Source organism: Crinia signifera, chromosome 1 (assembly GCF_055691185.1).
Source record: "Crinia signifera chromosome 1, ASM5569118v1, whole genome shotgun sequence".
NCBI classification, from domain to species: domain Eukaryota; kingdom Metazoa; phylum Chordata; class Amphibia; order Anura; family Myobatrachidae; genus Crinia; species Crinia signifera.
In genome coordinates, this window is record NC_139217.1 from 475275995 (window position 1) to 475300486 (window position 24492).

The 24492-nt window shown below is 55.0% G+C and overlaps 1 protein-coding gene across 1 annotated transcript in view; it reads left to right on the forward strand.

Annotated features, from left to right (window-relative positions):
• ARID3C (AT-rich interaction domain 3C) overlaps positions 1–24492 on the forward strand; it is a 171855-nt gene that overhangs the window by 140824 nt on the left and 6539 nt on the right. Inside the window, 4 exon segments of the mRNA XM_083155451.1 lie at positions 18576–18759; positions 20831–21075; positions 23380–23649; positions 24098–24187. Of these exon segments, the coding sequence (XP_083011577.1) occupies positions 18576–18759; positions 20831–21075; positions 23380–23649; positions 24098–24187 (789 nt within the window).

Consider the following 24492-nt stretch of genomic DNA (forward strand, 5'->3'; position numbering starts at 1 on the left):
TGTTCGGAGTGGATGTTACCGGCCTGAATCATACCTTCTCGCTGGGCTGCCTGTGTACCGGCCTGAATCAGACCTGCTCGCTGGGCTGCGTGTGTTCGGAGTGGATGTAACCGGCCTGAATCAGACCTGCTCGCTGGGCTGTGTGTGTTCGGAGTGGATGTAACCGGCCCGAATCAGACCTTCTCGCTGAGCTGCGTGTGTTCGCAGTGGATGTAACCGGCCTGAATCAGACCTTCTCGCTGGGCTGCCTGTGTTCGGAGTGGATGTTACCGGCCTGAATCATACCTTCTCGCTGGGCTGCCTGTGTACCGGCCTGAATCAGACCTGCTCGCTGGGCTGCGTGTGTTGGGAGTGGATGTCACCGGCCTGAATCAGACCTGCTCGCTGGGGTGCGTGTGTTCGGAGTGGATGTTACCGGCCTGAATCAGACCTGCTCGCTGGGCTGCGTGTGTTCGGAGTGGACGTTACCGGCCTGAATCAAACCTGCTCCGTGGGCTGCGTGTGTTGGGAGTGGATGTCACCGGCCTGAATCAGACCTGCTCGCTGGGCTGCGTGTGTTCGGAGTGGATGTAACCGGCCTGAATCAGACCTGCTCTCTGGGCTGCGTGTGTTCGGAGTGGATGTAACCGGCCTGAATCAGACCTTCTCGCTGGGCTGCGTGTGTTCGGAGTGGATGTAACCGGTCTGAATCAGACCTGCTCGCTGGGCTGCGTGTGTTCGGAGTGGACGTTACCGGCCTGAATCAAACCTGCTCGCTGGGCTGCGTGTGTTGGGAGTGGATGTAACCGGCCTGAATCAGACCTGCTCGCTGGGCTACGTGTGTTCGGAGTGGATGTTACCGGCCTGAATCAGACCTGCTCGCTGGGCTGCGTGTGATCGGAGTGGATGTAACCAGCCCGAATCAGACCTTCTCGCTGGGTTGCGTGTGTTCGCAGTGGATGTAACCGGCCTGAATCAGACCTGCTCGCTGGGCTGCCTGTGTACTGGCCTGAATCAGACCTGCTCGCTGGGCTGCGTGTGTTCGGAGTGGATGTAACCGGCCTGAATCAGACCTGCTCGCTGGGCTGCGTGTGTTCGGAGTGGATGTTACCGGCCTGAATCATACCTTCTCGCTGGGCTGCCTGTGTACCGGCCTGAATCAGACCTGCTCGCTGGGCTGCGTGTGTTCGGAGTGGATGTTACCGGCCTGAATCATACCTTCTCGCTGGGCTGCCTGTGTACCGGCCTGAATCAGACCTGCTCGCTGGGCTGCGTGTGTTGGGAGTGGATGTCACCGGCCTGAATCAGACCTGCTCGCTGGGCTGCGTGTGTTGGGAGTGGATGTAACCGGCCTGAATCAGACCTGCTCGCTGGGCTGCGTGTGCTGGGAGTGGGTGTCACCGGCCTGAATCAGACCTGCTCGCTGGGCTGCATGTGTTCGGAGTGGATGTTACCGGCCTGAATCATACCTTCTCGCTGGGCTGCCTGTGTACCGGCCTGAATCAGACCTGCTCGCTGGGCTGCGTGTGTTCGGAGTGGATGTTACCGGCCTGAATCATACCTTCTCGCTGGGCTGCCTGTGTACCGGCCTGAATCAGACCTGCTCGCTGGGCTGCGTGTGTTGGGAGTGGATGTCACCGGTCTGAATCAGACCTGCTCGCTGGGCTGCATGTGTTCGGAGTGGACGTTACCGGCCTGAATCAGACCTGCTCGCTGGGCTGCGTGTGTTGGGAGTGGATGTAACCGGCCTGAATCAGACCTTCTCGCTGGGCTGCGTGTGTTCGGAGTGGATGTAACCGGCCTGAATCAAACCTGCTCGCTGGGCTGCGTGTGTTGGGAGTGGATGTAACCGGCCTGAATCAGACCTGCTCGCTGGGCTGCGTGTGTTGGGAGTGGATGTCACCGGCCTGAATCAGACCTGCTCGCTGGGCTGCGTGTGTTCGGAGTGGACGTTACCGGCCTGAATCACACCTGCTCGCTGGGCTGCGTGTGTTGGGAGTGGATGTAACCGGCCTGAATCAGACCTGCTCCGTGGGCTGCGTGTGTTGGGAGTGGATGTCACCGGCCTGAATCAGACCTGCTCGCTGGGCTGCGTGTGTTCGGAGTGGATGTAACCGGCCCGAATCAGACCTGCTCGCTGGGCTGCGTGTGTTCGGAGTGGATGTAACCGGCCTGAATCAGACCTTCTCGCTGGGCTGCGTGTGTTCGGAGTGGACGTTACCGGCCTGAATCAGACCTGCTCGCTGGGCTGCGTGTGTTGGGAGTGGATGTCACCGGCCTGAATCAGACCTGCTCGCTGGGCTGCGTGTGTTCGGAGTGGATGTAACCGGCCTGAATCAGACCTGCTCGCTGGGCTGCGTGTGTTCGGAGTGGACGTTAGCGGCCTGAATCAGACCTGCTCGCTGGGCTGCGTGTGTTCGGAGTGGATGTAACCGGCCTGAATCAGACCTGCTCGCTGGGCTGCGTGTGTTCGGAGTGGATGTAACCGGCCTGAATCAGACCTTCTCGCTGGGCTGCGTGTGTTCGGAGTGGATGTAACCGGCCTGAATCAAACCTGCTCGCTGGGCTGCGTGTGTTCGGAGTGGACGTTACCGGCCTGAATCAAACCTGCTCGCTGGGCTGCGTGTGTTGGGAGTGGATGTAACCGGTCTGAATCAGACCTGCTCGCTGGGCTGCATGTGTTCGGAGTGGACGTTACCGGCCTGAATCAGACCTGCTCGCTGGGCTGCGTGTGTTCGGAGTGGACGTTACCGGCCTGAATCAAACCTGCTCGCTGGGCTGCGTGTGTTGGGAGTGGATGTAACCGGCCTGAATCAGACCTGCTCCGTGGGCTGCGTGTGTTGGGAGTGGATGTAACCGGCCTGAATCAGACCTGCTCCGTGGGCTGCGTGTGTTGGGAGTGGATGTCACCGGCCTGAATCAGACCTGCTCGCTGGGCTGCGTGTGTTCGGAGTGGATGTAACCGGCCTGAATCAGACCTGCTCGCTGGGCTGCGTGTGTTCGGAGTGGATGTAACCGGCCTGAATCAGACCTTCTCGCTGGGCTGCGTGTGTTCGGAGTGGATGTAACCGGTCTGAATCAGACCTGCTCGCTGGGCTGCGTGTGTTCGGAGTGGATGTAACTGGCCCGAATCAGACCTGCTCGCTGGGCTGCGTGTGTTGGGAGTGGATGTTACCGGCCTGAATCAGACCTGCTCGCTGGGCTGCGTGTGTTCGGAGTGGACGTTAGCGGCCTGAATCAGACCTGCTCGCTGGGCTGCGTGTGTTCGGAGTGGATGTAACCGGCCTGAATCAGACCTGCTCGCTGGGCTGCGTGTGTTCGGAGTGGATGTAACCGGCCTGAATCAGACCTTCTCGCTGGGCTGCGTGTGTTCGGAGTGGATGTAACCGGCCTGAATCAAACCTGCTCGCTGGGCTGCGTGTGTTCGGAGTGGACGTTACCGGCCTGAATCAAACCTGCTCGCTGGGCTGCGTGTGTTGGGAGTGGATGTAACCGGTCTGAATCAGACCTGCTCGCTGGGCTGCATGTGTTCGGAGTGGACGTTACCGGCCTGAATCAGACCTGCTCGCTGGGCTGCGTGTGTTCGGAGTGGACGTTACCGGCCTGAATCAAACCTGCTCGCTGGGCTGCGTGTGTTGGGAGTGGATGTAACCGGCCTGAATCAGACCTGCTCCGTGGGCTGCGTGTGTTGGGAGTGGATGTAACCGGCCTGAATCAGACCTGCTCCGTGGGCTGCGTGTGTTGGGAGTGGATGTCACCGGCCTGAATCAGACCTGCTCGCTGGGCTGCGTGTGTTCGGAGTGGATGTAACCGGCCTGAATCAGACCTGCTCGCTGGGCTGCGTGTGTTCGGAGTGGATGTAACCGGCCTGAATCAGACCTTCTCGCTGGGCTGCGTGTGTTCGGAGTGGATGTAACCGGTCTGAATCAGACCTGCTCGCTGGGCTGCGTGTGTTCGGAGTGGATGTAACTGGCCCGAATCAGACCTGCTCGCTGGGCTGCGTGTGTTGGGAGTGGATGTTACCGGCCTGAATCAGACCTGCTCGCTGGGCTGCGTGTGTTCGGAGTGGATGTAACCGGCCTGAATCAGACCTGCTCGCTGGGCTGCGTGTGTTCGGAGTGGATGTAACCGGCCTGAATCAAACCTGCTCGCTGGGCTGCGTGTGTTGGGAGTGGATGTAACCGGCCTGAATCAGACCTGCTCCGTGGGCTGCGTGTGTTGGGAGTGGATGTAACCGGCCTGAATCAGACCTGCTCGCTGGGCTGCGCGTGTTCGGAGTGGATGTTACCGGCCTGAATCAGACCTGCTGGCTGGGCTGCGTGTGTTCGGAGTGGATGTAACCGGCCTGAATCAGACCTGCTCGCTGGGCTGCGTGTGTTCGGAGTGGATGTAACCGGCCTGAATCAGACCTGCTCGCTGGGCTGCGTGTGTTCGGAGTGGATGTAACCGGCCTGAATCAGACCTGCTCTCTGGGCTGCCTGTGTACCGGCCTTAATCAGACCTTCTCGCTGGGCTGCGTGTGTTCGGAGTGGATGGTACCGGCCCGAATCAGACCTTCTCGCTGGGCTGCGTGTGTTGGGAGTGGATGTAACCGGCCTGAATCAGACCTGCTCTCTGGGCTGCCTGTGTACCGGCCTTAATCAGACCTTCTCGCTGGGCTGCGTGTGTTCGGAGTGGACGTTACCGGCCTGAATCAGACCTGCTCGCTGGGCTGCGTGTGTTCGGAGTGGATGGTACCGGCCCGAATCAGACCTTCTCGCTGGGCTGCGTGTGTTCGGAGTGGATGGTACCGGCCCGAATCAGACCTTCTCGCTGGGCTGCGTGTGTTCGGAGTGGATGGTACCGGCCCGAATCAGACCTTCTCGCTGGGCTGCGTGTGTTCGGAGTGGATGGTACCGGCCCGAATCAGACCTTCTCGCTGGGCTGCCTGTGTACCGGCCCAAATCAGACCTGCTCGCTGGGCTGCGTGTGTTCAGAGTGGATGTTACCGGCCCGAATCAGACCTTCTCGCTAGGCTGCGTGTGTTCGGAGTGGATGTAACCGGCCCGAATCAGACCTTCTCGCTGGGTTGCGTGTGTTCGCAGTGGATGTAACCGGCCTGAATCAGACCTGCTCGCTGGGCTGCGTGTGTTCGGAGTGGATGTTACCGGCCTGAATCATACCTTCTCGCTGGGCTGCCTGTGTACCGGCCTGAATCAGACCTGCTCGCTGGGCTGCGTGTGTTCGGAGTGGATGTTACCGGCCCGAATCAGACCTTCTCGCTGGGCTGCATGTGTTCGGAGTGGATGTAACCGGCCTGAATCAGACCTGCTCGCTGGGCTACGTGTGTTGGGAGTGGATGTCACCGGCCTGAATCAGACCTTCTCGCTGGGCTGCGTGTGTTCGGAGTGCATGTTACCGGCCCGAATCAGACCTTCTCGCTGGGCTGCGTGTGTTGGGAGTGGATGTCACCGGCCTGAATCAGACCTGCTCGCTGGGCTGCCTGTGTACCGGCCTGAATCAGACCTGCTCGCTGGGCTGCGTGTGTTCGGAGTGGACGTTACCGGCCTGAATCAAACCTGCTCGCTGGGCTGCGTGTGTTCGGAGTGGATGTAACCGGTCTGAATCAGACCTGCTCGCTGGGCTGCGTGTGTTCGGAGTGGACGTTACCGGCCCGAATCAGACCTGCTCGCTGAGCTGCGTGTGTTGGGAGTGGATGTAACCGGCCTGAATCAGACCTGCTCGCTGGGCTGCGTGTGTTGGGAGTGGATGTAACCGGCCTTAATCAGACCTGCTCGCTGGGCTGCGTGTGTTCGGAGTGGATGTAACCGGCCTGAATCAGACCTTCTCGCTGGGCTGCGTGTGTTCGGAGTGGATGTCACCGGCCTGAATCAGACCTTCTCGCTGGGGTGCGTGTGTTCGGAGTGGATGTCACCGGCCTGAATCAGACCTGCTCGCTGGGGTGCGTGTGTTCGGAGTGGATGTAACCGGCCTGAATCAGACCTTCTCGCTGGGCTGCGTGTGTTCAGAGTGGATGTAACCGGCCTGAATCAGACCTTCTCGCTGGGCTGCGTGTGTTCGGAGTGGATGTCACCGGCCTGAATCAGACCTGCTCGCTGGGGTGCGTGTGTTCGGAGTGGATGTAACCGGCCTGAATCAGACCTGCTCGCTGGGGTGCGTGTGATCGGAGTGGATGTTACCGGCCTGAATCAGACCTTCTCGCTGGGGTGCGTGTGATCGGAGTGGATGTTACTGGCCCGATTCTTCTATTCTGATTGGTCAGTCAGGTCTGATGAGTGCGGTCGCAGGGAAGTGGTGCCCGATCCCCGGCATCCTCCTGCCGCGTCTCTCACATTCGGCCGATGCTGGAGAAGCCTCTGGATATCTCCCCGGGTGACGGATGCAGCTGCCACAGCTTAATGAATGCCATCGCCAGTTCCGGTCGCTGGCTGTCCAACCAATTACCGTCCCCTCCATCCGTCAGCCGGACAGAAGAATTAGCCAACATGAGCGATAGGACTCTCCAGCAAAACTGCTTTACACGGCCCTCGCCTAATTGTTACAAATGAGCGGAGCCGCCTGTTACTGTCTCACTAAAGTAGGATAAATGCAGCGCGTGCTGCGGATCCCTCCTAGTATCGTCTACGCCGGAGAGTGCGGCATATACAGGCCCGACACAGACCTGCCGCCGGAGAGTGCGGCATATACAGGCCCGACGCACACCTGCTGCCGGAGAGCGCGGCATATACAGGCCCGACGCAGACCTGGTGCCGGAGAGCGCGGCATATACAGGCCCGACGCAGACCTGGTGCCTGACAACCTGTGTGATTCGTGATCCACGTCCGTTTCTGTAATATGTAAATGATAAATACATGTAGAGGGGGTTTGGGGAGCAGAGCGGTTTGTATTAGCGGAACAGGCTGCGTCGCCGGCTTTGTCGTTGATGGCGGAACATACTGTATCTTAGTTTAGCTTCTGCTTCGTCCCAGTGGAGTTGTTGAATGCGCTGTTAGTACAACCAGGTACCTGGCATATAATCCCTATAATATACAATACTGTAGACCCCTCTTCCCCTTCTGTCCGTGCCGCAGACTGGGGACCCTCGGCCTCTGGTGTAGACCCCTCACCCCCTTTTGTCCGGGCCACAGACTGGGGACCCTCGGCCTCTGGTGTAAAACCCTCACCCCCTTCTGTCCGGGCCACAGACTAGGGACCCTCGGCCTCTGGTGTAGACCCCTCTCCCCCTTCTCTCTGTGCCACAGACTGGGGACCCTAGGCCTCTGGTGTAGACCCCTCACCCCCTTCTCTCCATCTTTCCATGCCGCAGACTGGGGACCCTCGGCCTCTGGTGTAGGCCCCTCACCCCCTTCTGTCCATGCCGCAGACTGGGGACCCTCGGCCTCTGGTGTAGACCCCTCACCCCCTTCTGTCCGTGCGGCAGACTGGGGGGCCCGGGCCTCTGGTGTAGACCCCTCTCCCCTTCTCTCTGTGCCGCAGACTGGGGGCCCTCGGCCTCTGGTTTAGACCCCTCACCCCCTTCTCTCCGTGCTGCAGACTGGGGGCTCCCAGCCTCTGGTGTAGACCCCTCACCCCCTTCTCTCCCTGCCAACGACTGGGGGCCCTCGGCCTCTGGTGTAGACCCCTCTCCCCTTCTCTCCGTACCGCAGACTGGGGACCCTCGGCCTCTGGTGTAGACCCCTCACCCCCTTCTCTCCGTGCCGCAGACTGGGGTCCCCCGGCCTCTGGTGTAGACCCCTCTCCCCTTCTCTCTGTGCCGCAGACTGGGGACCCTCGGCCTCTGCTGTAGACCCCTCTCCCCTTCTCTCTGTGCCGCAGACTGGGGGCCCCCGGCCTCTGGTGTAGACCCCTCTCCCCTTCTCTCTGTGCCGCAGACTGGGGACCCTCGGCCTCTGCTGTAGACCCCTCTCCCCTTCTCTCTGTGCCGCAGACTGGGGGCCCCCGGCCTCTGGTGTAGACCCCTCTCCCCTTCTCTCTGTGCCGCAGACTGGGGGCCCCCGGCCTCTGGTGTAGACCCCTCACCCCCTTCTCTCTGTGCCGCAGACAGAATGGGGGCCCTCAGCCTCTGGTGTAGACCCCTCTCCCCCTTCTCTCTGTGCCGCAGACAGAATGGGGGCCCTCAGCCTGTGGTGTAGACCCCTCTCCCCTTCTCTCTGTGCCGCAGACAGAATGGGGGCCCTCAGCCTGTGGTGTAGACCCCTCTCCCCTTCTCTCTGTGCCGCAGACAGAATGGGGACCCTCGGCCTCTGGTGTAGACCCCTCTCCCCTTCTCTCTGTGCCGCAGACAGAATGGGGACCCTCAGCCTGTGGTGTAGACCCCTCACCCCCTTCTCTCTGTGCCGCAGACAGAATGGGGGCCCTCAGCCTGTGGTGTAGACCCCTCTCCCCTTCTCTCTGTGCCGCAGACAGAATGGGGGCCCTCAGCCTGTGGTGTAGACCCCTCTCCCCTTCTCTCTGTGCCGCAGACAGAATGGGGGCCCTCAGCCTGTGGTGTAGACCCCTCTCCCCTTCTCTCTGTGCCGCAGACAGAATGGGGACCCTCAGCCTGTGGTGTAGACCCCTCACCCCCTTCTCTCTGTGCCGCAGACAGAATGGGGGCCCTCAGCCTGTGGTGTAGACCCCTCTCCCCTTCTCTCTGTGCCGCAGACAGAATGGGGGCCCTCAGCCTGTGGTGTAGACCCCTCTCCCCTTCTCTCTGTGCCGCAGACAGAATGGGGGCCCTCAGCCTCTGGTGTAGATCCCTCTCCCCTTCTCTCTGTGCCGCAGACAGAATGGGGGCCCTCAGCCTGTGGTGTAGACCCCTCTCCCCCTTCTCTCTGTGCCACAGACAGAATGGGGGCCCTCAGCCTGTGGTGTAGACCCCTCTCCCCTTCTCTCTGTGCCGCAGACAGAATGGGGGCCCTCAGCCTGTGGGCACCAGAAGTGTCTAGATAATGAATCTGAGTAAGTCCTCACTGTATTAAGCAGTAGAAAGCCGTTATCAGCTAATAAATCCTCTTCATTAATCAGGTCCCAGCTAATTGTGAGCAGACAATAGTAGTTTGCCCTGAATGGGGCTTTGTGAGACCTCTGGCTGCCATTACTCTTCCTCTATGAGAGATCCCATTGTCCGCCTGTAACACTGGCAGTGTCCGCACAGAGACTGCTGGGATTAATGTGCCGCACAATCATTAGGAGAAGACATCAGTGTTGTGCTGGCACTGCCTGCTCAGGGTCACCCACAGCATGTGCACAGTGCCACGGGGCATTACCCGCTAATGGGCATCATACAAGGGAGCCAGGCCACGAATAATGCGTTCTTCACGGTACTTGGTGACACTTCTATTCTATCACTGGGGCTGCCACACATATGCCCATTCCATGCTTTACCACTTGTGCTGCCATACTCGTTCTCTCTCTCTGTGACTGGCTCACACTTTGCGCTGTCTCATCTCTGTCACTGGTGCTGTCACATCTCCTGTCACTTGCTGATGTCTCATGTTTGTCATCGGTGACGTCACACTTGCTGCTGTCACATGCTTGTTACCGGTGACATCACACTTGCTGCAGTTACATGGCTGTCACTGGTGACGTCACACTTGTTGCTGTCACAGATGACGTCACATTTGCTGCTGTCACATGTCTGTCATCGGTGACGTCACACTTGCTGCTGTTACATGTCTGTCATCGGTGACGTCACACTTGCTGCTGTCACATCTCTTGTCACTTGCTGATGTCACATGCTTGTCACTGGTGATGTCACACTTGCCGCAGTTACATAGCTGTCACCGGTGACGTCATACTTGCTGCTGTCACATGTCTGTCACCGGTGACAAACGCTTGCTGCTGTCACATGTCTGTCACTGGTGATGTCACACTTGCTGCTGTCACATGTCTGTCACCGGTGACATCACACTTGCTGCTGTCACATGTCTGTCACCGGTGACATCACACTTGCTGCTGTCACATGTCTGTCACCAGTGATGTCACACTTGCTGCTGTCGCATGCCTGTCACCGGTGACGTCACACTTGCTGCTGTCACATGTTTGTCACCGGTGACGTCACACTTGCTGATTTCACTTGTTTGTCACCGGTGACATCACACTTGCTGCTGTTACATGTCTGTCACTGGTGTCGTCACACTTGCTGCTTTCACATGTTTGTCACCGGTGAGGTCACACTCGCTGCTGTCACATGTCTGTCACTGGTGATGTCACACTTGCTGCTGTCGGAGCAGAGCCTGGTGCAGAGCCTGGTGCAGAGTGCAGAGCCTGGTGCAGAGCGCAGAGCCTGGTGCAGAGCGCAGAGCCTGGTGCACGTTACTTGTATATTATGCAGCCTTTTGTTGATATTCATTTACATTTATTTATTATTTATTTCTGTGACCTTATTGGTCAGTGTTACCCGGGGTAACGCCATTACCCCATTATCCAATTGTAAAGCGCGACAGAATAAGCTGCGCTATATAAGAAACGGTAATAAATAAATGACCCCGTCCGCTGTAACCTGTGATCTCTCGACAATTCCGGCTGGTTCGCAGTCGTGCGCAAATGCGATTTGCTCGCTGTGCAATTGCAAAAATATGCTAATGACTGCTGGCACTTCACATCCGCCTACATATTGGGCGCAGATCGGACCACCATCTTGTCTCAGACACGACGGTGCTGCTTCCCTTCTGACCTGTCAGCACGCCCAACAAACTACCCCAACGTGCCCGCCCTTCTCACGCCACTCCAGGTTACGCCCCCAAATGCCGGCTACACAATGGCTGCCTGTGCGCAGTGCGGCTTTGGCTCATATACAGTGGCAAACATAAACATCACAGGGCTGGACCTTGTACCGGGTCTCTTGCCCCCCCGCAGTCAGCACTCCCCAACCGAAATTATCCTGTATGATGTTTATTAAATAGACACCATAACAGTCGTAAAAAAAATGTCGACGGGAGGAGCATGTCGGCAACGTCTGTCTCCATCCATTATGTGTCGGAGTCTGGGATGGGAACAGATCTTTATTCAATACTCAGTAAAGCTGCTGAAAGTGTTCTGTGTGAAAGAGCCGCTGATTCCTCTCCCTGCCCGCGACCGCCATCACAATACCAATCAATGTATGGACGGGCAGTGGCGGGGGGCAGAGAGCACAATTCAATCTTTATCAGATAAGATTCAGCTCTCTATATACAGCACAATCCCTGCGCCAAACAATCCGCTCCCCAGATGATCCCGCTTCTGCTTCTTAACACCTCTTTTCCAATTGCAGTAACCCATAACAGGTCATTGTTTGGTGCGGGTGATTGCAATTGGAGAAGAGGTAAGAAAAGCAGAGGTAGAGAATTTGTCTTGCTAGGAGGACACAGGACAGAGCCAAATACTATTCACACAATTTGCTTCTCTCCTGGAACTCTGGGAAATCGTTCCCAATGCTTATGATGCAAAAAAAAAAGTTTCGCCTATTGGGGACGTGCAGTCAGGGGCGGCAGTGCTTCCCCTGTCATTTTTTTATTTATAATAATACAAAGAATATACCTAGGACACATATTCTGTCTCATAAGTATTTTCTTTATATTAGTAATTTTTAACTTTGTACTTAGTTTGTGAGGCACCGATAAGCGTGCCTCCCACTGACAACTGAAGGTGATGAAGCGCCGGGGGCGGGGCTAAACCGTGGGCTAAAAAATCCCATAAAAAAAAAACTGGTAAAAGCGGCACTTCTGGAAGCTTCTTTGACGGGCTGCTGTGATTGGACAGCAGATTCACAGCTTCTGGCCAATCACAGAAGCCGAAGTCAATGAACCTTTTCTTTTTTGAATGGGATTTTTTAGCCCACGACTTATCGCCGCCCCTCAAATGCCCATATGCAGCCGGGGTAACAGGCAGTGGCCATTCGCTGGGGTCCGCTCAGTGTTTCATGGGGGTGCCCACAAAAAGGTGAGCACCCTCATAGAAAGGGTAGATCCCAGCCACCACAGGTGTTCCCCTCACATGACGTTAGCGCCCACCCCTGATTCGTTGGAAAGTGTCCGAATGAAAAGTAAATCCTGGCGGATTATTCACAACGTACGGAGGATAAATTATTTGATGTGAGTGACAACCAAATGGGTTCCCCTCTGTGCGTGCACATGTAAGTGTACACATCCACTTGCAGCGCAACGCCTGGGTGGGCGTGCGTTCTGCGGGACCTAGCGAGCAGGTGTGAATTGGGCCCTGAGGCTGCTGCTGGGAAATGGCGATGATCATGGTTCCGATTCCCCCGGTGCGGTCCCGTCTGAGACACTTACTAGGAATCACGTGATACAACACAACAGCTTCATATACAGTTGTGCTCATAAGTTTACATACCCCAGTTCCTAATATTGTGTATAGCCCCCTTTACATCAATGACAGCTGGAAGTGTTTTGTGGTAGTTGTGGATGAGGCTCTTTATTTTCTCCGATGGTAAAGCCGCCCATTCTTCCTGGCAGAAAGCCTCCAGTTCCTGTTGTTTTGGGTCATTGTCATGTTGGACCGTCCAAGTACGTCCCATGCGCAGCTTCCGGGCCGATGAGTGCAGATTTTCCTCCAGTATTTTCTGATAACATGCTGCATTCATCTTGCCATCACTTTTGACCAAGTTCCCAGTGCCTTTGTAGCTCACACATCCCCAAAACATCAGCGATCCACCTCCGTGTTTCACAGTAGGAATGGTGTACCTTTCATCATAGGCCTTGCTGACTCCTCTCCAAGTGTAACGTTTATGGTTGTGGCCAAAAAGGTCAATTTTGGTCTCATCGCTCCAAATAACTTTGTTCCAGAAGTTTTGAGGCTGGTCTCTGTGCTGTTTGGAGTACTGTAAGCAGGATGCTTTGTGGCATTTGCGTAGTAATGGCTTTCTTTTGGCGACTCGACCATGCAGCCATTTTTCTTCAAATTCCTCCTTATTGAAACAACCACACCAATTTTTTCAGAGAGTCCTGTATTTCAGCTGAAGTTATTTGTGGATTTTTCTTTGCATCCGAACAATTTTCCTGGCAGTTGTGGCTGAAATTGTTATTGGTCTACCTGGCCGTGATTTGGTTTCCACAGAATCCCTCATTATCCACTTCTTAATTAGAGTTTGAACACTGCTGATTGGCATTCTCAATTGATTGGCTATCTTTTTATAGCCCTTTCCTGTTTTATACAGTTCAACTGCCTTTTCCCTCAGATACTTTGACAATTATTTTGCTTTCCCCATGTCTCAGAATCCAGAAATGTCAGTGCAGCACTGGGTGAAAGATGCAAGGGTCTTTCAGGAGACCAGAAACTCACTGACCTTTTATACCCACACACTGATTACAAGCAAACAGATCACAGGTGAGGATGGTTACCTTTAATAGCCATTCACACCCATTTGTGTCAACTTGTTATCAGGCCAAAATCTCCAGGGTATGTATGTTTTGATCAGGGTCATTTGGGTAGTTTCTGTTGTCATTATGATATAAAAAGAGTAAACACAGATGTGTGACAATAAATGGCGTCACCCAGCCACTGACCATGAGTGACAGAAAAGTCTGTGAGTTATCATTCATATTCTCTGACAAATGGCCAGAAAATCACACATTCTGCTGCTAGGGTATGTAACCTTATGAGCACAACTGTATATACACTATATATTACATCCTCATCTATATACACTATATATTACATCCTCCTTCATATACACTATTACTGAAGAGCAATAGGACTGTTAGCTCTTTGGGCATGAGAAGTGTTATTCATTCCAGACAATACTTTCCTCCTACCAAGCACCGTTATCTCCTGACTCGCCTGACTTAGTAAATCCCGTGGACTTGTCATTAATGTTATACTACAGTATTCCCCACGCTAGTCCTATCTGGGTTCTGCTGCTGTTTCTGTGTTTGGGGCCTGATTCATGTTTGTAAATAAAGAAAAACGAGCATGCAACTTTGTGTCTGCTCCTCACCTCTAAGGGGGGAATTCATGTTGTGCTCCCGACGGACAATACATGACCCCCGATGGCGCTGACATTAGAGTTATGTAATTCCTTCATTTTGACGGGCTGGTAACTGGTACATATATATTGTTTCTGTGCAGGGTAAACACTGCCTGCTTTTGAATGTAGCCCACACTTTATTATTATTGTTTATTTATATGGCGCCACAAGGGTTCCGCAGCGCCGACTCTTACAATGTAGTTTAGATTCCAGTTTGAACACCCCCAAGCCAAATGTTATACTTATCTCCTTAAAGGCTGATCCCTCCCGGACGGAGCAGCCAGATCACAGAGGAGGGTGCGTGGAGGAGGCAGACCAGGGGCATGGAGACACAGTTTTGTCTTTGTAGCCTCGGCCTTGAAGCGTAATGCGGGAGACTTTCAAATTTTCTCAGGGAGCCGGAAGTGCCACCAGATTTTCGGGAGCCTCCTGGCTGTGCCCAGAAGAGTAGGCATGTATGAATGACAAATCTAACTCTCTCTGCACATGTTACATCTTCCCCACTGCAGCGCAGCATGCTGTTACCCAGGTGCACGTTACATCTGCCCCATCTGCAGCGCCACATGGTGTTACCAAGGTGCACATGCTACAAGTGTTCCTGGGCCTCAGTAATGGCATCTGCGGGGCAGTAACCATGGCAATAGGTCAGTGGAAAGGTCATGAAGAGATGTTGATATTTGGGTAGCGTTGCTGCTTGTCTGCTCCTATCTACCATGAAACAGACGTTGTCAGCAGCCGCCCCCTCATCATTCACCCAGCACAATGCCGCTCAGGGGGGCAGACACAAAGGGGTGCGCTCGGACACAGATTATCAGGGGCTAATTGACAACATAAAAGCTGGAGGGGGAAAAGGACTTTCCATAGATGTATCACAACCTGCTCCATGAATACTGGGAGCGGACAGAACTCATTCACTTTCCAGCAGTTACCGGCATCTGGATGATTCATTTACCAGTAACCCGTTGTCTCCTAATTACATTGCAATTATCTCTACGCAAACAGATTGTCTGATGTATGACCACTGTACTATCATCCGTCTTTGGTCTGTCGACTGTACTGCACTCTACATGCTGTGTGACTGTACTGCAATCTCTTAGCTGTGTGACTGTACTGCACGCTCTACGCTGTGTGACTGTACTGCAATCTCTGAGCTGTGTGACTGTACTGCAGGCTCTACGCTGTGTGACTGTACTGCACGCTCTACGCTGTGTAACTGTACTGCACTCTCTAAGCTATGTGACTGTACTGCATGCTCTAAGCTGTGTGACTGTACTGCACGCTCTACGCTGTGTGACTGTACTGCACTCTCTACGCTGTGTGACTGTACTGCAATCTCTGAGCTGTGTGACTGTACTGCAGGCTCTACGCTGTGTGACTGTACTGCACTCTCTAAGCTGTGTGACTGTACTGCATGCTCTAAGCTGTGTGACTGTACTGCACGCTCTAAGCTGTGTGACTGTACTGCACGCTCTACGCTGTGTGACTGTACTGCACTCTCTACGCTGTGTGACTGTACTGCACGCTCTATGCTGTGTGACTGTACTGCACGCTCTATGCTGTGTGACTGTACTGCACTCTCTATGCTGTGTGACTGTACTGCACTCTACATGCTGTGTGACTGTACTGCACTCTCTAAGCTATGTGACTGTACTGCAAGCTCTAAGCTGTGTGACTGTACTGCACGCTCTACGCTGTGTGACTGTACTGCACGCTCTACGCTGTGTGACTGTACTGCACTCTCTACGCTGTGTGACTGTACTGCAATCTCTGAGCTGTGTGACTGTACTGCAGGCTCTACGCTGTGTGACTGTACTGCACTCTCTAAGCTGTGTGACTGTACTGCATGCTCTAAGCTGTGTGACTGTACTGCACGCTCTAAGCTGTGTGACTGTACTGCACGCTCTACGCTGTGTGACTGTACTGCACTCTCTACGCTGTGTGACTGTACTGCACGCTCTATGCTGTGTGACTGTACTGCACTCTCTATGCTGTGTGACTGTACTGCACTCTCTATGCTGTGTGACTGTACTGCACGCTCTATGCTGTGTGACTGTACTGTCCTCTCTAAGCTGTGTGGCTGTACTGCATGCTCTAAGCTGTGTGACTGTACTGCACGCTGTGTGACTGTACTGCACGCTCTACGCTGTGTGACTGTACTGCACTCTCTATGCTGTGTGACTATACTGCACTCTCTATGCGGTGTGACTGTACTGCACGCTCCAGGCTGTGTGACTGTACTGCACGCTCCACGCTGTGTGACTGTACTGCACTCCCTATGCTGTGTGACTGTACTGCACGCTCTAAGCTGTGTGACTGTACTGCACTCCCTATGCTGTGTGACTGTACTGCATGCTCTATGCTGTGTGACTGTACTGCATGCTCTATGCTGTGTGACTCTGTTTTGTAACTGTACTGCACGCTTTATGCTGTGTGACTGTACTGCACTGTACATGCTGTGTGACTGTACTGTACTGCATGCTCTATGCTGTGTAACTGTACTGCACTCCCTATGATGTGTGACTGTACTGCATGCTCTACGCTGTGTGACTGTACTACACTCTCTATGTTTTGTGACTGTACTGCACTATCTATGCTGTGTCACCATACTGCATTCTCTACACTGGGTGACTGTAATGCACTCTCTGTTTTGTGACTGTACTGCACGCTCTACGCTGTGTGACTGTACTGTATGCTCTATGCTGCATGACTGTACTGCACTCTCTATGTTTTGTGACTGTACTGCACTCTTCATGCTGTGTGACTGTACTGCTCTCTTCATGCTGTGTGAGACTGTACTGCACTCTCTTTGCTGTGTGACTGTACTGCTCTTTATGCTGTGTGAGACTGTACTGCACTCCCTATGCTGTGTGACTGTACTGCACTCTCTGTGCCTTGAGTACTTACCGCTGCCCTTTCTGTGTCTGGAGTACTTACCGGTACAGTCTCTGTGCTGGGATTACTAACCCTTCTCTTTCTGTCCTGGGAGTACTTGCTGGTGCTCCCTCTGTGCCTGGAATACTTACCGGTGCTCCCTCTGTCCTGGGAGTACTTACCGGTGCTCCCTCTGTCCTGGGAGTACTAACCGGTGCTCCCTCTGTCCTGGGAGTACTTACCGGTGCTCCCTCCGTGCCGGGAGTACTTACCGGTGCTCCCTCTGTGCTGGGAGTACTTACCGGTGCTCCCTCTGTCCTGGGAGTACTTACCGGTGCTCCCTCTGTGCCGGGAGTACTTACCGGTGCTCCCTCTGTGCTGGGAGTACTTACCGGTGCTCCCTCTGTCCTGGGAGTACTTACCGGTGCTCCCTCTGTGCCGGGAGTACTTAACGGTGCTCCCTCTGTGCTGGGAGTACTTACCGGTGCTCCCTCTGTCCTGGGAGTACTTACCGGTGCTCCCTCTGTGCCTGGAATACTTACCGGTGCTGTCTCTGTGTCTGAAGTACTTACTGGTGCTCTCTCTGTCCTGGGAGTACTTACCGGTGCTCCCTCTGTGCTGGGAGTCTTTACTGGTGCTCCCTCTGTGCCGGGACTACTTACCGGTGCTGTCTCTGTGCCGGGAGAACTTACTGGTGCTCCCTCCTTGCCTGGAGGACTTACTGGTGCTCCCTCTGTGTCGGTGGTACTTACCGGTGCTCCCTCTGTGTATGAAGTACTTACCGGTGCTCCCTTTGTGCTGGGAGTACTTACCGGTGCTCCCTCTGTGCCGGGAGTACTTACCGGTGCTCCCTCTGAGTTGGGAGGACTTACCGGTGCTCTCTCTGTGCCGGGAGGACTTACAGGTGTTCCATCTGAGCCGGGAGGACTTACCGGTGCTCCCTCTGAGCCGGGAGGACTTACTGGTGCTCCCTCTGAGCCGGGAGGACTTACCGGTGCTCCCTCTGAGCCGGGAGTACTTACCGGTGCTCCCTCTGAGCCGGGAGTACTTACCGGTGCTCCCTCTGAGCCGGGAGTACTTACCGGTGCTCCCTCTGTGTCGGGAGGACTTACCGGTGCTCCCTCTGAGCCGGGAGGACTTACCGGTGCTCCCTCTGAGCCGGGAGGACTTACCGGTGCTCCCTCTGAGCCGGGAGTACTTACCGGTGCTCCCTCTGTGCCGGGAGGACTTACCGGTGCTCCCTCTGTGCCGGGAGGACTTACTGGTGATCCCTCTGTGCCCAGAGGACTTACCGGTGCAGTCTCTATATAGGTAGGATAACAGATCCTGATGAGAAAGCTCTGAGCGGCTTAGAAATGTTGATATGACACAGTAAATATTTGCACATTTGAAGCTTGTGTAGTGTCGCCTGGTTCCTGCACGGACACAACACTAGACCTATAAGAGTGCCGGTCTACTTGCTGTATATGTGTGTGTATATATATGTATGTATGTATATATATATATATATATATATATATATATATATATATATATACCTATACTGTACCTATATATATATCTATACCGTACCTATATATACACCTGCACGGACACAACACTAAACCTATCGGGTCTGCTAATAAGAGTGCCGGTCTACTTGCTGTATATGTGTGTGTATATATGTATATATATATATATATATATACCTATACTGTACCTATATATATATCTATACCGTACCTATATATACACCTGCACTGGACCTATATATAACAATACCTTTGTTTGTTGTTGGCAGGTACACCGGTGAACAGAATCCCCATCATGGCAAAGCAGGTCCTGGATCTGTACTCGCTGTACCGGCTGGTGACAGAGAAGGGCGGATTGGTGGAAGTCATTAATAAGAAGATCTGGCGAGAGATCACCAAGGGTCTCAGTCTGCCCACCTCCATCACCAGCGCCGCCTTCACGCTGAGAACCCAGTGAGTCTGGCCACCATGCTACTCCGAGGACAGAGGTGGTCTCTTACTGATACTAGGGAGCTGTCTCACTGTCCCCGATACATCAGAGGGGGTGGCTCACTGTCCCAGATACATCAAAGTGGGTGTCTCACTGTCCTAGAGACATCAGAGGGGGTGTCTCACTGTCTTAGATACATCAAAGGGGGTGTCTCACTGTCCCAGATACATCAGAGGGGGTGTCTCACTGTCCCAGATACATCAGAGGAGGAGTCTCACTGTCCCAGATACATCAGAGGGGGGGTGTCTCACTGTCCCAGATACATCAAAGTGGGTGTCTCACTGTCCCAGATACATCAGAGGAGGTGTCTCACTGTCCCAGATACATCAAAGGGGATGTCTCACTGTCCCAGATACATCAGAGGGGGTGTCTCACTACCCCAGATACATCAGAGGGGGGGGTCTCACTCTCTCAGATACATCAGAGGGAGTGTCTCACTGTCCCAGATACATCAGAGGGGGTGTCTCACTGTCCCAGACTCATCCGATGGGGTGTCTCACTGTCCCAGATACATCAGAGGGGGTGTCTCTAGATACATCACAGGAGATGTCTCACTGTCTTATGCTGTGTACACACTTGTACAATCTGCATGAGATCCAGATGAGATTTTGACTATATAGTCAAAATCTCATCTGGATCTCATGCAGATTGTATGTGTTTTATCCCTTGCGATCCCGATGCGCGCTCCCATATCTCAGCCAGAAGGTCTTGGCTGCATAGACTATATAGTGCAGATCTGCCCTATATAGTCTAAATTGTAATCTCATCTGGATCTCATGCAGATTGTACAAGTGTGTAAACAGCATTAGATATATCAGAGGGGGTGTCTCACTGTCCCAGATACATCAGAGGGGGTGTCTCACTGTCCCAGATACATCAGAGGGGGTGTCTCACTGTCCCAGATACATCAGAGGGGGTGTCTCACTGTCCCAGATACATCAGAGGGGGTGTCTCACTGTCCCAGATACATCAGAGGGGGTGTCTCACTGTCCCAGATACATCAGAGGGGGTGTCTCACTATCCCAGATACATCAGAGGGGGTGTCTCACTGACCCAGATACGTCAGAGGGGGTGTCTCACTTTCCCAGATGTACATCAGCGGAGGATTCTCACTGTCTTCGATACCTCAGAGGGGGTGTCTCACTCTCTCAGATACATCAGAGGGGGTGTCTCACTGACCCAGATATATCAAAGGGGGTGTCTCACTGACCCAGATACTTCAGAGGGGGTGCCTCACTGTCCCAGATACATCAGAGGGGGTGTCTCACTATCCCAGATACATCAGAGGGGGTGTCTCACTGACCCAGATACATCAGAGGGGGTGTCTCACTGTCCCTGAGACATCAGAGGGGATGTCTCACTATCCCAGATACATCAGAGGGGGTGTCTCACTGTCCCAGATACATCAGAGGGGGTGTCTCACTGTCCCAGATACATCAGAGGGGGTATCTCCCTGTCCCAGATACATCAGAGGGGGTGTCTCACTGTCCCAGATACATCAGAGGGGGTGTCTCGCTGTCCCAGATACATCAGAGGGGGTTTCTCACTGTCCCAGAGATAGCAGAGGGGGTGTCTCGCTGTCCCAGATACATCAGAGGGGGTGTCTCACTGTCCCAGAGATAGCAGAGGGGGTGCCTCACTGTCCCAGAGATAGCAGAGGGGGTGTCTCACTGTCCCAGATACATCAGAGGGGGTGTCTCACTGTCCCAGAGATAGCAGAGGGGGTGTCTCACTATCCCAGATACATCAGAGGGGGTGTCTCGCTGTCCCAGATACATCAGAGGGGGTGTCTCACTGTCCCAGATACATCAGAGGGGGTGTCTCACTGTCCCAGATACATCAGAGGGGGTGTCTCACTGTCCCAGATACATCAGAGGGGGTGTCTCACTGTCCCAGAGATAGCAGAGGGATGTCTCACTGCCCCAGATACATCAGAGGGGGTCTCACCTGTTCCGGGGATTTCATCGGGGGGTCTCCTGTGCGCCAGCTGTTACTGTACCCGGTTACTGATGGCACTGTGTCTCTCTCTCTCAGATACATGAAGTACCTGTACCCCTATGAGTGTGACAAGAGGGGTCTTAGTTCCCCCGGAGAACTGCAAGCAGCGATTGACAGCAACCGGCGAGAAGGCCGGAGACAGAGCTTCGGATCCGGACTGTTCAGTTACTCGCCCGTCGGGACCCCAAATATCCTGACATCCCCCAAGATAAACATGTCCTCTCTTTCTGTTTCTACGCACAATGGCGGACACATCAATCAGATGCCCTCCATAAAGAAAGGCAGGTGTCCCACTGTAGCATCATATGCACTATCTGCATGGGGGAGCCCTGATAGCGGGGGGTCCTTGGGAGAGGGGGAGCTCTGACAGGGGGGGGATCCTTGGGTGAAGGGGATCACTGAAAGAGGGGATCCTCGGGAGAGGGGGAGCTCTGAGACAAGGGATCCCTGGGAGAGGGGAGCACTAAGAGGGGGCGGGGCTGCTTTCAAATACACAGACTCGCATTGTTAGTTGTAACCAGTGTGACCCCGCCTGGGCCTAGCATGCAGCACAGTGACTGGGCATTGCCCCAGGGTGAGGGGTGTCAGTGTGCCTCCGCCTGGGCCTGGTATGCAGTGCAGTTACTGGGTATTACCCTGGGGTGAGGGGTGTCAGTGTGCCTCCGCCTGGGTGGTATGCAGTGCAGTTGCTGGGCATTACCCCGGGGTAAGGGGTGTCAGTGTGCCTCCGCCTGGGCGGTATGCAGTGCAGTTACTGGGCATTGCCCCAGGGTGAGGGGGTCAGTGTGCCTGGGCCTGGCATGCAGCACAGTGACTGGGCATTACCCCAGGGTGAGGGGTGTCAGTGTGCCTCCGCCTAGGCCTGGTATGCAGTGCAGTTACTGGGCATTACCCCGGGGTGAGTGGGGTCAGTGTGCCTCCGCCTAGGCCTGGCATGCAGCACAGTGGCTGGGCATTACCCTGGGGTGAGGGGGGTCAGTGTGCCTCCGCCTGGGCGGTATGCAGTGCAGTTACTGGGTATTACCCCGGGGTGAGGGGGGTCAGTGTGCCTGGGCCTGGCATGCAGCACAGTGGCTGGGTATTACCCCGGGGTGAGGGATGTCAGTGTGCCTCCGCCTGGGCGGTATGCAGTGTAGATACTGGGCATTACCCCGGGGTGAGGGGGGTCAGTGTGCCTCTGCCTGGGCGGTATGCAGTGCAGATACTGGGCATTACCCTGGGGTGAGGGGGGTCAGTGTGCCTCTGCCTGGGCGGTATGCAGTGCAGTTACTGGGCATTACCCCGGGGTGAGGGGGGTCAGTGTGCCTCTGCCTGGGCGGTATGCAGTGCAGATACTGGGCATTACCCCGGGGTGATGGGGGTCAGTGTGCCTCCTCCTGGGCGGTATGTAGTGCAGATACTGGGCATTACCCCGGGGTGAGGGGGGTCAGTGTGCCTCCTCCTGGGCGGTATGCAGTGCAGTTACTGGGCATTACCCCGGGGTGAGGGGGGTCAGTGTGCCTCTGCCTGGGCGGTATGCAGTGCAGTTACTGGGTATTACCCCGGGGTGAGGGGGGTCAGTGTGCCTCTGCCTGGGCGGTATGCAGTGCAGTTACTGGGCATTACCCTGGGGTGAGGGGGGTCAGTGTGCCTCCTCCTGGGCGGTATGCAGTGCAGTTACTGGGCATTACCCCGGGGTGAGGGGGGTCAGTGTGCCTCTGCCTGGGCGGTATGCAGTGCAGTTACTGGGCATTACCCTGGGGTGAGGGGGGTCAGTGTGCCTCTGCCTGGGCGGTATGCAGTGCAGTTACTGGGCATTACCCCGGGGTGAGGGGGGTCAGTGTGCCTCCTCCTGGGCGGTATGCAGTGCAGTTACTGGGCATTACCCCGGGGTGACGGGGGTCAGTGTGCCTCTGCCTGGGTGGTATGCAGTGCAGTTACTGGGCATTACCCCGGGGTGAGGGGGGTCAGTGTGCCTCCTCCTGGGTGGTATGCAGTGCAGATACTGGGCATTACCCCGGGGTGACGGGGGTCAGTGTGCCTCTGCCTGGGTGGTATGCAGTGCAGTTACTGGGCATTACCCCGGGGTGAGGGGGGTCAGTGTGCCTCTGCCTGGGCGGTATGCAGTGCAGTTACTGGGTATTACCCTGGGATGAGGGGGGTCAGTGTGTCTCTGCCTGGGCGGTATGCAGTGCAGATACTGGGCATTACCCCGGGGTGAGGGGGGTCAGTGTACCTCTGCCTGGGCGGTATGCAGTGCAGTTACTGGGCATTACCCCGGGGTGAGGGGGGTCAGTGTGCCTCCGCCTGGGCGGTATGCAGTGCAGATACTGGGCATTACCCTGGGGTGAGGGGGGGTCAGTGTACCTCTGCCTGGGCGGTATGCAGTGCAGATACTGGGCATTACCCCGGGGTGAGGGGGGGTCAGTGTGCCTCCTCCTCGGCGGTATGCAGTACAGTTACTGGGTATTACCCCGGGGTGAGGGGGGGGGGTCAGTGTGCCTGGGCCTGGCATGCAGCACAGTGGCTGGGCATTACCCCGGGGTGAGGGGGGTCAGTGCAGGTTGTACACTTCTGGGTACCAACAGATAACTGTTTTATTGCAGAAGAGAGCGGACACACACAGGCAGCGCCCCAGCGGATAGGAATCCCCGTCTGTCTGCCCGGTCACCATGTAGCAACGGCACAAGCGGTACAAGCAATGCAGGCGGCAGCCCTGGAACAACTCCGGGAAAAGCTGGAATCGGGGGAACCTCCGGAAAAGAAGATGGCGGTGATGGCGGAGGAACAGCAGAGGCTAATGCAGCACGCTCTGCAGCACAACTTGCTCGCCATGGCTGCGCAACTTCCTATGAACATCAAAATCAACAGCCGAGGTGGGAAACAGCAAGAACCAGGCGTCTGCAAAATCCATGCTGCACCCCAAGGGTGCAAATACTGTGCATGTATAATATAGCATGCAGGGTAAATACTGGCTGCTTCTGCATGTAGCCCACACACGCTGGGCAGCTTTATCCTCACACTGCAATGTAGATCTGAGCTAGGACACCCCACCCACACCTATCTATCTGCACATGTTACATCTGCCCTCTGCAGCGCAGCATGGTGTTACCCAGGTGCTCAGTACCTGGATTTATTTTGCTTTGTTGCGGTTCCAGGTATAATCCTAGTGAGATGTTTCCCAGTATGTGGCCAACATAAAGTCATGAGATGTTGTGTGTGAGTCCTGGGAACTACATTGTACTTGTCCACAGAGCTTGCAATCTCCAGGCAGGTTTTGTTATCCCGGGATGTGCAGTGATCTTTCTCTCCGTCTCCCCCCAGATGACAGACAAGAAACCGCAATGAACCTGTCTGCCGCCAGCATCAGCAGCATCAACATGTCCATAGAAATGAATGGCGTTGTGTACGCAGGTACGTAGCCTCGCTGGCGGGAAATCCAATGCTTCGCGTCCGGCAGCGGAGTGCGCAGGGCTCTCCCTCTCATGTCAGTAATGTATACGTCTCATTACCGCAGCTGTATGCAGCCTGGGACTCCGCCTCCTGCGCTGCACTGCCCACTGGGTCACCAATAGATCGCACAGCCCCAATGATCGCCATCTTCAGACCTAATCTCTGGTCTCACCATGTTGCTATAGTAACCGGCCATTGAACTAATCTTCCCCTAATCTCATTTCTTACCTGTCTATGGCTTCACATAATTGTCAGTAATCCTCCAT